This window comes from Chanodichthys erythropterus, chromosome 10 (genome assembly GCF_024489055.1).
Source record: "Chanodichthys erythropterus isolate Z2021 chromosome 10, ASM2448905v1, whole genome shotgun sequence".
Taxonomy (NCBI): Eukaryota; Metazoa; Chordata; class Actinopteri; order Cypriniformes; family Xenocyprididae; genus Chanodichthys; species Chanodichthys erythropterus.
This window is the reverse complement of record NC_090230.1, coordinates 49,024,956-49,039,392: the sequence shown is the minus strand read 5'-3', so window position 1 is coordinate 49,039,392 and position 14,437 is coordinate 49,024,956. Positions and strand designations below refer to the sequence as shown.

General features: G+C 43.0%; 2 protein-coding genes and 1 pseudogene across 2 annotated transcripts in view; all 3 read left to right on the top strand.

Annotated features, from left to right (window-relative positions):
* Positions 1–14,437, top strand: part of LOC137028789 (protocadherin gamma-A12-like) — a 139,307-nt pseudogene that overhangs the window by 13,780 nt on the left and 111,090 nt on the right.
* On the top strand, positions 1,145–3,082 carry LOC137029471 (protocadherin gamma-B7-like). Its single transcript, XM_067399083.1, has one exon. It carries the CDS (start codon positions 1,169–1,171, stop codon positions 3,080–3,082), a length of 1,914 nt encoding a protein of 637 aa, XP_067255184.1. The 5' UTR covers positions 1,145–1,168.
* LOC137028793 (protocadherin gamma-A5-like) overlaps positions 10,111–14,437 on the top strand; it is a 70,140-nt gene continuing 65,813 nt past the window's right edge. Inside the window, exon 1 of the mRNA XM_067398022.1 lies at positions 10,111–12,499. Coding sequence (XP_067254123.1) covers positions 10,244–12,499 — 2,256 coding nt within the window. The 5' untranslated portion in view covers positions 10,111–10,243. The remainder of the gene's footprint in view (positions 12,500–14,437) is intronic.

Below are 14,437 nucleotides of genomic sequence, written 5' to 3'. Positions count from 1 at the left end.
GGTGTCAGGGAGTGCCTCATCCTGACTGATCATCTGTTTGCTGCCCTTGACATGTTCCTGGATCAGCATATTTTGTTGATCCTGGAACAACATTCCTATCCGAAAATTTAGTCCTGACCTTTTCCCAACCCCTAAACCTAACCCTGCCCATAACTTATCCCTAAAATCAGAGGGAAATGATAGTTGAATAACACTGTTGTGGAAGCACCTAACCCAGGTTGTAAGCCTAAACTTGACATATAAATTGTAAACTTGTCCCTCAAATCTGATTGGTTGATTGGAATGTTGTTCCAGGATCAACAAAGATGTTGATCCAGGAACACATTGTACTTGGTGATATCATGTTCACCAATCCGTCATGGCTTTAATGCCTCTCCACAGATGCCGGGATTGTTGTCTTCAAAATGTCCCTCAATACGCTGCTTGTACCTGTGTTTGTATACTTTCTGCACACCTTTATCAATACTTGAACGCTGCATTCATCAGTTCTAAAAAAAAATAAAAAAATAAAATACATAAATAAATAATAATAAAAAACAAAAAAAACTGTTTTGAGGAAATACAATGTTTTTTTTCCCCCTATTATATTTTATTAACGTGAATTGTGGTCAATAAGGCATTGGCTTGCAAAGTTTGTATCTGATCTCTGCTAGATTTAACAGTTTGTTGCCATTTTCTGTAGTTGTTAAACCAAGCTTAGTTCTTTAGAAAGTTTTAACGTAGATGGTCTAAATGTGTTTGAACATTTATCACTTTGAGACCGATTGTACGGTGTACATGATCGTTAAAACTTACAAGACTAAGTTTGAATAAAATGAATAAATAAATGAAAATAATCTAGTTTCACCACACGCTTAGACAGCGACTACAATATCTGTTGTACTTTTTCTTTGAATGCAAGACCGTTTTAGTTTGTTTCCAATACATATCCTATATATTTATGTAAATTATTATCTTACAATAATATGCGATGACAAACATCAGACTTCACTTGGTTGATCCATGCACGTCTTTTCAATAAATACATAAAAGATGCAATAAACAGAAACATACTCACAGTGTCGCTATTCACCAAGACTGATGCGTCTCTCCTCCCACATTTAATGTGTGCAGTATGAGCTCTGTCTGCTGGAATAAACGCCGCACAAAATGGAGTAACACTCCGTTGATGCTGATAAAATTATTGGAATATCATCCGTCAAAGAATATTTTACTTTTGGGCAGGTGTAATATCAAACCTTCAAAAATGGAATACAGGTTATTTTCAGTTCCTTTCTTTGCGTTTTTCGTGGCTCTCCTTCTGTTTCCTCTGAAAACCGTCTGTGAGGATCTGAGCTACAATATTCCGGAAGAAACGAAGCGCCAGTATGTGATCGGGAATATAGCCAAGGATCTCAACATGGATGTTAAACTATTATCTGCTCGTAAAGCTCGGATAGACACGGATGACAGCAGCAAACGGTATTGTGATATTAATCTGAATACTGGTCATTTAATCGTGGCAGAGACAATAGACCGAGAGGAGCTTTGTGGATCTCAAAATCCGTGTACTCTCAGTTATGAGCTCGTTTTGGAAAACCCTCTCGAAGTGCACCGTATTATACTGCAAATTGAGGATATAAATGACAATGCACCGAGATTTGCAAATGAGCGTATTAATTTTGAAATTACAGAATCGGCAGATAAAGGCCAGCGATTCCGTTTGCATGAGGCTCATGACTCAGACATTGGGCAAAATGGGGTCAATGGCTATTCACTGGAGAAAAACAAACATTTTATATTAATTGTGGATAGAACTGCAGATGGAGGGAAGTACGCTGAACTTGTGTTGGAAAAGGAGCTGGATCGTGAACAGCAGAAGGAGATAGATATGATTCTCACAGCCACTGATGGAGGTTCACCGCAGAGGTCTGGCACTGCTGTCATTCACATCACTGTTCTTGATGCCAATGATAATGTTCCAGTATTTAGTCAGCCTGTTTATAAGGTCACTCTGGCTGAAAATACACCTTCAGGAACAGAAATAATCAGAGTGAGCGCCACAGATGCTGATGAAGGTCCAAACGGGGAAGTGACGTATGAATTCAGCAGAATATCAGATAAAGCTGTAAAAATATTTTCTATTGATAAAACAACTGGACAAATTTTGGTGATCGGAGAAATTGATTATGAAAAAGACAAAAAGTATGAAATGGGAATTCATGCCCAAGACACCTTTGGGTTGTCATCAACTGCTAAAGTCATCATAGATATAACTGATGTTAATGATAATCCACCTAGAATCATCCTTAAATCTTTGAATAACCCGATACCTGAAAACTCTGAGCCAGGCACTGAGGTGGGAATCATTAATGTTCAAGACAAAGACTCAGGAGAAAACCGGCAGATTCGTTGCTCTGTTCAGCAAAATGTTCCTTTCAAACTGAACCCATCTGTTAAAAACTATTTCTCTCTAGTAACTACAAAAGCTCTCGACCGAGAGAAAGAATCTGATTACAACATTACCATCACAGCCACAGATGGGGGATCTCCACCATTATCCACCTCCATGACGATTCATTTATTTGTCTCAGATGTGAATGACAATCCTCCTGTATTTGAGCAGCAGTCCTACAGTGCTTATATAAGAGAAAATAACAAAGCAGGGACCTCTGTTTGTTCTGTCAGTGCAAATGACCCAGACTGGAGACAGAACGGGACTGTACTGTACTCTCTGGTACCCAGTGAAGTCAATGGGGTCCCAGTGTCCTCCTTTCTATCTGTTAATGGAGATACAGGGGTGATTCATGCTGTAAGATCATTTGACTATGAGCAGTTCAGAAACTTCAGTGTCAAAGTTGTTGCCAGAGACAATGGTTCTCCTCCTCTCAGCAGTAACGTGACTGTGAAAGTCTTCATAACAGATGAGAATGATAACTCTCCACAGATATTGTACCCTGTTCCAGATGGAAAGTCTTTAATGACTGAAATGGTCCCTAAAGCGACTCTCTCAGGCTCTCTGGTCTCCAAGGTGATCGCTGTAGATGCTGACTCTGGACAGAACGTCTCAGGTTACGTATGTAACCATAGTTCCCTGAGATAGGGAACGAGACGCTGCGTCCGATAGGAACGCTTTGGGAACGCCTCCAGCGTGATAGCGTCTGATGCACGACTGTCAACTAGTCCAATGGCGAGAGTGAACGTCACGGGCGGGTGACGTCACGACCAGGAAAGGATAAATACACATCCGGTGCAACCGGCTTCAGCTAAATACTGCCGAGGCAAAACGATCACAGGGATGCAGGGAGTATGGCAACGCGACCGCAGCGTCTCGTTCCCTATCTCAGGGAACTATGGTTACATACGTAACCTGAGACGTTCCCTTTCGAGGGAACTCGCGCTGCGTCCGATAGGAACGCTTTGGGAACGATATACCAAAACGCCATAATCACAAATACCTGTCTGTGTGAAACTCTGGCACACTTAAGACAGCAAAACCGATGATCCTGGAGCTGCGTCCAGGTCAAGGTCATAATACCTTACAAAGGTGAGTGGCGAGGACCAACCGGCCGCATCGCAGATCTCTTTGAGGGAAACCCCCGAGATTAAGGCCTTGGAGGCCGCCATACTCCTAGTCGAATGTGCTCTGACAGCTAATGGACACTGCTGGCCAGAGACCTCGTAAGCAAGTGAAATAGCCTCGACTATCCACTTGCTTACCGTGTGTTTAGATGCTGGACGACCTCTGTTATGTGGTCCAAAGCACACAAATAACTGATCTGCTTTCCTCCACAGGGCAGTTCTGTGGACATATGTGTCCAATGCTCGCACTGGACACAGTAGATTCGACTTCTCCTGGTCTGGTGTAATGAATGGAGGAGGATAAAAGGCTTGCAGCACAATAGGCCTTGGAACATTAGTCAAAACCTTCGGAATATATCCAGGTTTGGGGTAAAGGAAGGCTTTGACCATCCCCGGAGCAAACTCAAGACAGGTCGGGGACACTGAAAGGGCCTGAAGGTCTCCTACTCTTTTAAGGGATGATACGGCGAGAAGGAAGACAGTCTTAAGTGTTAGGAACTTATCTGAGACTGACTCAATAGGCTCAAATGGAGCTGTAGATAGGCCTTCTAACACAATAGCCAAATCCCAAGCAGGGACCCTCGTGCGCATCGCAGGCCTCAGCCTCTGGGTGCCACGGAGGAAACGAATGACTAATGGGTTCTTCCCAACAGTAGTACCATCCACATGGGCATGGTAAGCAGATATAGTCGACACATAAACTTTAAGTGTAGATGGGGTTAACCCAGATGAGAAACGGCACTGCAGGAACTCAAGTACTGAACCAATCTGGCAGTAGACTGGATCCAACTGTCGTTCTTGACACCAGGAAGTGAACAGTTTCCACTTCAGGGCATATAGTTTCCTCGTGGAAGGAGCTCTGGACTGAAGAATGGTCTCTACAACCTCAGTTGAGAGACCAGCTTCTATGAGCTTGGCCCCCTCAGAGGCCAAACCCACAGATTCCACATTTCTGGACGGGGATGCAGAATCGTGCCCCCCGCCTGAGACAGGAGGTCCCTCCTGATCGGAATCTTCCAAGGTGAGCCATCGAGAAGAGCTATCAGGTCCGAGAACCATATTCGGCTCGGCCAGTGAGGTGCTACTAGCAATAGAGTTATCCCTTCCTGGCGAACTTTCTCCAGAACTCCCGGGAGCAAAACAACTGGGGGAAAAGCATACAGACGCAGCCTCGGCCACGTCTGTACCATGGCGTCCAGCCCCAGAGGAGCTGGAAGTGTGAGAGAGAACCAAAGTGGACAGTGCGTCGTATCCTGAGACGCGAACAGATCCACTTCCGCTTGGCCATAAATCTCCCATATGAGCTTCACCACCTCCGGGTGAAGTCTCCATTCCCCTGGCCTCAGCCCCTGCCTCGACAGAGTGTCTGCTCCAATATTCTGAATCCCTGGAATATAGATAGCTCTCAAGGAGAGCATCTTCCCCAGAGACCACAGGAGGATCTGTTGCGCCAGTTTGTATAATGGGCGCGACCGCAGACCCCCCTGCCGATTTATATAGGAGACCACCGATGTGTTGTCTGTTCTGACTAGCACATGATGGCCCCTCAGGTCTGGAAGGAAGAACTTCAATGCATTGAAAACTGCCATCATCTCCAGGCAATTTATGTGCCACGAGAGCTGATGACTCTTCCACAGACCCTGAGCTGAGCGGCCTTCCATTACCGCTCCCCAGCCTGTGAGAGAAGCGTCCGTTGTCAAAGTGACACGACGACATCGAGCTCCTAACACAGGGCCCTGGGACAGGAACCAATTCTTCTTCCATATGATCAAGGCGTGGAGACAGCGCCGCGTGATCTTGATCATGCGAAGTGGGTTGCCCCTCGGGGAAAACCCTTTGGTCCTGAGCCACCACTGTAAGGGCCTCATGTACAGCAGGCCAAAAGGTATCACGTTGGACGCTGCTGCCATCAGACCCAACAGTCTCTGAAACTGCCTTACAGTGCGTGACTGGCCTAGCTTCAATTCTTTTACGGCTGATAGAATAGCAGTGATGCGAGCTGGAGAGAGACATGCTCGCATTGTCGCCGAATCCCAAACCACACCAAGAAAAGTGGTCCTCTGTTGTGGAGTAAGTACGCTTTTCTTGGCATTCAGTCTCAACCCCAATTTCCGAATGTGTGCGAGAACGACATCTCGATGCCGAACCGCCATCTCCTCTGACTGTGCCAAAATCAACCAGTCGTCGATATAATTCAGGATGCGTATGCCCTGCAGCCTGAGCGGGGCCAGCGCTGCATCTACACATTTTGTGAATGTGCGGGGTGAGAGAGCTAGGCCGAACGGAAGAACCCGAAATTGGTACGCTTCGCCCCCGAAAGCGAACCTCAGGAACTTCCTGTGCTGTGGAAGGATGGAGATATGGAAGTATGCGTCCTTGAGATCTATTGTGACAAACCAATCCTCGGATTTGATTTGAGTCACGATTTGACTTAACGTCAGCATCTTGAATTTTAGCTTTTGAACTGCTCGATTCAGATGACGTAGATCTAAAATAGGGCGCAATCCCCCATCCTTTTTTGGAACCAAGAAATACCGGCTGTAAAACCCCGACTCCCTGTCGGTAACCGGAACCCTCTCTATAGCCTCCTTTGCTAATAAGGTTTTTATTTCTTGCTCCAACACCAAAGCCTGCTGAGGAAGCACTGACGTATGCAGCACTCCTTTGAATAGAGGTGGACGGCACCAAAACTGGATTTTGTAACCTTTCTCTATAATTTGCAGGACCCAACGTGAGATATTTTGAAGAGATTCCCACTCTACCAGAAAATCTACTAAGGGAACCAGCCTCTCGAGGCTGGCCTCTGGTGTTTTGTTCACAGCACATTTTTGATGTAAATTTATCCTCCTCAGAGGATGTGACGCGGTGTCGTGTTGATGTTCTGAACACTGCGTCACTAATTCGGTGGGAACCGCTGCGCCCCGAAGCACCAAGGGTGGCGGGGTTGGCAGAACGGCCCCCTGAGGGCCACGAGGTGGAACGGGCACCGTATACTGAGGTGTGTACCGCACCACCACGTGTGGGGCTGCCCTCAGAAATCTGACGCCACTGGCGTCAGGACTTCTTCTGCCCAGCCTTCTTCGCCTGAAGCAAAACCCTCAGGTCTGTCTTCGGCTTGGAAGGCTTGGGCTGAGAGTGCCGTCCCGGCCCACCGTGTCTTTGGGGTGGAGCTCGAGAGGCGACACTCTCTTTCTGCTGCGCTCGGTACGAGGAGCTGTACGGCTGGGACTGCTCACGCCCAGCAGCCCCAGAAGGTGGATGGCGGCGTGGAAGATACTTTTTAAACGCCTCCGCCTGCTTCTTAGCTTCCTGGAACCTGTCGACAACAGATGTGACTGCGTCGCCGAACAGGCCAGATGGTGCAAGCGGAGCGTCGAGGAGAAAGGCCCTGTCTTTATCCTTCAATTCAGACAGATTAAGCCACAGGTGCCTCTCTGTCGCCACCAAGGCTGCCATAGACCGCCCAACAGCTCTGGCGGTCTCCTTTGTGGCTCTTAGCGACAGATCTGTGGCTCGACGAAGTTCTCGAACAGCGTCCGAGCCAATCCCCTCCCCACCATCCAAATCCTTCAACAGGTCTGCTTGGTACGCTTGCAACACAGCCATAGTATGCAAGCACGCACCAGCCTGACCTGCTGCCGTATACGCTTTCCCCACTAACCCTGATGTAGCTTTTAGTGGTTTAGTGGGAAGCGTGGGGGCCTTCAGGGACGATGCTGAACCCGGGGACAGATAACTCGCAAGCGTCTGTTCAACCCGGGGCATCGCCCCATAACCATGCTCTTTCAGCCCTCTTATATTAGAGTAGTGTTTCACATGAGGGCTGAAAAGACGTGATGAGTATGGCTTTTTCCAAGTTTTAGATATCTCATCATGCAAATCAGGGAAAAAGGGAAGGCCCCGTGGTGGAAGTGCTTTGTTTGATGACAGAAACCGCTCGTCCAGTTTGCTTTTTGGACGAGCGCCAAGATTCTCGGCTGGCCACTCGATGTTTAATTTTGACACAGCACGAGAAAGCACATCCACCAGCTCCTCGTACTCAGGGGAAAGTGATGGCGAGTCATCTTCCCCCATATCGACGCTCAGCACGTCTAATTCCTCAGAACTAGAGTGCTGATGCGACGAGCCCTCTCCCTGGGCGGAAGAAGCCGCGGGGCGGGCTTCCGACACCAGAGAGGGGGCGCGGGATCTGCCAGGTGAAGGCTGAGAAAAAGCACTCGTGCTCGTCTCAAACCCCGCTGACAGATCCATCTGCGAGCCCCACGACATCTTTCTCCGCGCTGCCTCGGCAGCAGCGGGTCCAGAGCCGTGAGGAACGCTTGCCTGCGCACTTTCCTCGAAAAGTGCGAGGCGGGAGCGGAGCGTTCTCAGGGGAAGTTTTTCACAATGCTCGCATTCAGCCCCCTCGAAGGCTGAAAGAGCATGCTCCGCTCCCAAACACATAACGCACAAATCGTGTGTATCCCCACCCGAGAGAAAACGAGGGCAGGGAGGAGCACACGGTCTAAATGCTTGTGTGTTCGCCATGTTACTGATATATATTGTGCTGTATGATAAAGAGACAGACAACAATAAATAGACAAAGACAGTTTCACAAAGAGCGCTTTTGCTGAGGCAGAAAAGCTGAAGCCGGTTGCACCGGATGTGTATTTATCCTTTCCTGGTCGTGACGTCACCCGCCCGTGACGTTCACTCTCGCCATTGGACTAGTTGACAGTCGTGCATCAGACGCTATCACGCTGGAGGCGTTCCCAAAGCGTTCCTATCGGACGCAGCGCGAGTTCCCTCGAAAGGGAACGCATGGCTGTCCTATCAGATCTTGAAATCTTCTGATCCGGGACTTTTCACCATTGGTCTTCATAGTGGAGAGATCAAAACACAACGAGACATTTCTGAATCTGACAATATGAAGCAGAATCTTGTTATTTCAGTGAAGGATAACGGGCAGCCCTCTCTGTCTACAACCTGTGCTGTGAATTTACTGATTTCTGACAACCTTTCTGAAGTTCCTGAACTTAAAGATATGACTTATGAGGACAACAGCTCTAAATTAACGTCATACTTGATCATTGCATTAGTTTCCGTGTGCACCTTCTTCCTGACGTTCATCATACTGATCTTGGCAGTGAAGTTTTGTCACAGGAGAAAGCCCAGACTGTTGTTTGATGGAGCAGTTGCTGTTCCCAGCGCCTATCTGCCTCCCAACTATGCAGAGGTGGATGGAGCAGGAACTCTCCGCAGCTCCTACAATTATGACGCGTATCTAACCACAGGCTCGCGCACAAGTGACTTTAAATTTGTGAGATCATATAATGAAAACACGCTTCCTGCTGGTGGGACTCTGAGAAAGGAAGACAATATTCAGTTTGGCTCGAGCATGATAACACTAGATATTACAGGAAATGAAGATGAGGTAAGAGAGTCTTAACTGCTTTGGCCTGTCTTTTATAAGGTATACTGTATATCCTGGTGTTTCTCTTGATAATACATTTTGTTATTATATTTCTATCAACAATATTAGTTACTCTAATAATGCTATTGTGGTTGAAACAAAGTTTTTTTCGATGGTAATTAATAAATATTTGACATCCCATTTCATATGACTATCATGTCTCTTGTCTCCTTACATTTGATGTCAGCATATAAAACGCTTTTGCCACTGCTAAGGGGAAATTTTGATCTCATAAATTTGTGTATTTCCTGCACGCATTTAAAAATTCTTGAACATTGCTTCCAGCAAATCGCGAAAAATACAAAGGTCTACTTCTGAGGCATTTCTCATCCTTGTTTTTTTCCTTATCATAGTTTCCTTATTGGCATTGCAGTCTTTCAAATTGTCTATAAAAGTAGTGAATTGTACGACATTTATTTAATACCTGCAGCTTTAATAGTTTCAAGGCCTTTTGTTACGTTTTTCAGATGTTGTTCTAGATCATGTATCATTCTGATGCCGTTAGTAGAATGCACAACATTTAAAATTTACAAAAAAAAAAAAAAAAAATGAGTTTGTTTGAACGGGTGAAAAATACTTTCCTTACTACAACAATTATACTAATTTAATATGAATTTAGGGTTGAGTCACAATTTTCTCATTGAATCAGTCTGTGAGGTCATCCGGTTTCAGCACCACATGAATGGACAGCGCCAGTACTGAATGTTGTGTTTTACCTCGAAAAGAGTCTCAGTTTTTTGTTAGTTTTTACAGTATAATTCTTTATAAGTTAATAAATATTGTACAGCAACAGGCTTTGAAAAACGTCAGACTTTATTTGGTTCATTCCTGACGTCTTTTCATAGAATACACGCATAATGTAATGAGCAGAAAAATACTCACAGCGTCGCTATTCACCAAGAGTGCAGACTGAAGCGTCTCTCCTCCTACACTTAATGTGTGCAGTATGAGCTCTGTCTGCTAGAATAAACGCCGCACAAAATGGAGTAACCGTCCGTCGATGCTGACTGGATTATTTGAATATCATCCGTCAAAGATTATTTTACTGTTGGGCAGATTCAACATCAAATCGTCAATATGGAATACAGGTTATTTCCATTCCCTTTCTTTGCGTTTTTCGTGGCTCTCCTTTTTTTCCCCCTTAAAACCTTCTGTGCAGATCTGAGCTACAATATTCCGGAAGAAACGAAGCGCCAGTATGTGATCGGGAATATAGCCAAGGATCTCAACATGGATGTTAAACTATTATCTGCTCGTAAAGCTCGGATAGACACGGAGGACAGCAGCAAACGGTATTGTGATATTAATCTGAATACTGGTGATTTAATCGTGGCAGAGACAATAGACCGAGAGGAGCTTTGTGGATCTCAAATTCCCTGTACTCTAAGTTATGAGCTCGTTTTGGAAAACCCACTCGAAGTGCACCGAATAATTCTGAATATTGAAGATATAAATGACAATGCGCCACAATTTCCAAGTGACCGTTTTAACTTTGAAATCACAGAATCAGCAGATAAAGGCCAGCGATTTCGTTTGCATGAGGCGCATGACACGGATATCGGACAAAATTCAGTGAATGGCTATTCACTAGAGAAAAATAAAAATTTTATATTGACTGTTCATGATACTGCAGATGGAGGGAAATATGCGGAACTTGTGTTGGAAAAGGAGCTGGATCGTGAACAGCAGAAGGAGATAGATATGATTCTCACAGCCACTGATGGAGGTTCACCGCAGAGGTCTGGCACTGCTGTCATTCACATCACTGTTCTTGATGCCAATGATAATGTTCCAGTATTTAGTCAGCCTGTTTATAAGGTCACTCTGGCTGAAAATACACCTTCAGGAACAGAAATAATCAGAGTGAGCGCCACAGATGCTGATGAAGGTCCAAACGGGGAAGTGACGTATGAATTCAGTAGACTATCAGATAAAACTGCAAAATTATTTTCTATTGATAAAACAACTGGACAAATTGTTGTGACCGGAGAAATTGATTACGAAAAAGATAAAAAGTATGAAATGGGAATTCATGCCAAAGATGCCTCTGGATTAGCATCAACTGCTAAAGTCATCATAGATATAACTGATGTTAATGATAATCCACCTAGAATCATCCTTAAATCTTTGAATAACCCGATACCTGAAAACTCTGAGCCAGGCACTGAGGTGGGAATCATAAATGTTCAAGACAAAGACTCAGGAGAAAACCGGCAGATTCGTTGCTCTGTTCAGCAAAATGTTCCTTTCAAACTGAACCCATCTGTTAAAAACTATTTCTCTCTAGTAACTACAAAAGCTCTCGACCGAGAGAAAGAATCTGATTACAACATTACCATCACAGCCACAGATGGGGGATCTCCACCATTATCCACCTCCATGACGATTCATTTATTTGTCTCAGATGTGAATGACAATCCTCCTGTATTTGAGCAGCAGTCCTACTGTGCTTATATAAGAGAAAATAACAAAGCAGGGACCTCTGTTTGTTCTGTCAGTGCAAATGACCCAGACTGGAGACAGAACGGGACTGTACTGTACTCTCTGGTACCCAGTGAAGTCAATGGGGTCCCAGTATCCTCCTTTCTATCTGTTAATGGAGATACAGGGGTGATTCATGCTGTAAGATCATTTGACTATGAGCAGTTCAGAAACTTCAGTGTCAAAGTTGTTGCCAGAGACAATGGTTCTCCTCCTCTCAGCAGTAACGTGACTGTGAAAGTCTTCATAACAGATGAGAATGATAACTCTCCACAGATATTGTACCCTGTTCCAGATGGAAAGTCTTTAATGACTGAAATGGTCCCTAAAGCGACTCTCTCAGGCTCTCTGGTCTCAAAGGTGATCGCTGTAGATGCTGACTCTGGACAGAACGCATGGCTGTCCTATCAGATCTTGAAATCTTCTGATCCGGGACTTTTCACCATTGGTCTTCATAGTGGAGAGATCAAAACACAACGAGACATTTCTGAATCTGACAATATGAAGCAGAATCTTGTTATTTCAGTGAAGGATAACGGGCAGCCCTCTCTGTCTACAACCTGTGCTGTGAATTTACTGATTTCTGACAACCTTTCTGAAGTTCCTGAACTTAAAGATATGACTTATGAGGACAACAGCTCTAAATTAACGTCATACTTGATCATTGCATTAGTTTCCGTGTGCACCTTCTTCCTGACGTTCATCATACTGATCTTGGCAGTGAAGTTTTGTCACAGGAGAAAGCCCAGACTGTTGTTTGATGGAGCAGTTGCTGTTCCCAGTGCCTATCTGCCTCCCAACTATGCAGAGGTGGATGGAGCAGGAACTCTCCGCAGCTCCTACAATTATGATACATATTTAACTACAGGCTCACGCACAAGTGACTTTAAGTTCATCACATCTTACAATGAAAACACGGTTCCTTTCTTTCAAACTTTGTGTAACACGGAAACAACAAACGTATGTAGTGACACCACTGGCGAAGAACTCAGCTATCCCACTCTGGTAAACTAATAATTTGATTAGTTTTGACTTCACATTTTCATTTGTTTCTTTACTTCCTTTCCTTCTTTTTTTTTTTTTTGTGAGACTGTGTGTGAGTCTGAAGGTTGCTACTTCTTCATTTCCCTGATTTATGTGTTCTTTTAAAGCATTTATAAGAAGCATTGTACAAAGTTCTGATCTGTGGTGTATATCATCAGCTGCACAGTCAGCATTATTTTCTCTCAGTTATAGTCATTTAATGTTTTCTGAAATGTTTATTCACCAATTTCGAAATACATATTAATTCATCTGTAAATTCATATTAATTATAAGAAAGTATCAGAAAAGAAATGAAAACATTTTACTTAAATTGTTTTAAATATATGTTCAATGTTATTTAATTTATCTTTCAATCTGATATTGTAATGTGGATGACAAACAAACAATGACTTGTCTAATAAAGTTAAATTTTGATGAGAAATTAATAAATGTTTTTGTCTCAGCTCCTTATTTCTCTCCTAGTAGTACTTCAGGAAAATTGACATTGATACATGACGGTTGTTTTATATATATATATATATATATATATATATATATATATATATATATATATATATATATATATATATATATATATAAAAGTATGATTAGGCCTATACTATTGATTCTGTTTAACACCAAATACTTGTTGTTTTTTCAGCTTTAATGGTGTGAAGGTTTAATGTAAACAGCCCTAACCTGTTTAATCTCATTTTTGTCTTTCATGCTCTTCTCTGTGAACCAATGCTGGATTTTCTTCTATAGGTAAGAACAACTCTTATTTACTCTAAATTAAGTAAGATGCATGCTTATGATGAATGATTCTAAATTAAGATATCCAATAGAGACTGAAAAGCTTGGACATCTATATGGACAAATGACCATAAACACATTCACTGGTACAGCAGGCACAGCCTGATGATGTATAGTTTAACGTGAAAACTGTAAAGATGTTAGCTGGTTGATTCACTGCTGGTGGTGGCTGATGAAAACAAAAATTATTTGTGATATAGGAGATTTGATCCGAATAAATTAACATGTATTTACTTAAAATACTTTTTTTTTCTCAAAATTATCTTATATGAAATAAAATAAAGCTATTTGTCCCATGGAGGAAATAACATGGGGAAAAACATCCAAACTGTCCAAAGGAGTCCTGGCTAGAGCTGAAAGTGGAGAAACAATAAGTGAAAGTAGAGTTGTTGTTGTTGTTGTTGTTGTTTTTGTTTTTCTTTCTCACCGTTTTTTTAGACGTTTCTTAATTAGACCATAAGGCTCTACGTTTTCTGTATTTGCATCTTATTATGTCTATATCTATATATATATATATATATATATCTATATATATATATATCTATATATATATATATATATATATATGTCTATATATATATATATATATATATATATATATATATATATATATATATATATATATATATATATATATATATATATATATATATATATATATATATATATATATATATATGGAATAGCTTTCCTGTAGCTCAGTGGTTAGAGCATGGCACTAGCAATGCCAAAGTCATGGGTTCGATCCCAGGGATTGCACATACTCGGATACAAATGTATAGTATAATGCAATGTAAGTCGCTTTGGATAAAAGCGTCTGCCAAATGCATAAATGTAAAATGTAAATGTAGACCATTGGCTTGGTCTTGCATTTGCTACTTTAAAGCTCTGAGTGCCGCTGTTGATTAACATCTGAGTAGAGTGTATGATTCTCTGTATAGCCTGTATTACCAGTCCTTTACTGACGCGGATGGACATATGCAGAGTTTTTCCGAGGAAAGAACAGGAATGCGCTATTTTGGATTTAAGAAATTAATGGGTTTCTTTCGTATTTGATCCCACTTCGTTTGACCACACTGTTTAGCAAGATGGCATTCTTCAGCTTAT

What these genes read in the sequence shown, in the direction of transcription:
- LOC137029471 (XM_067399083.1), top strand. Translation starts at nt 1,169, where the DNA reads ATGCTGATAAAATTATTGGAATATCATCCGTCAAAGAATATTTTACTT.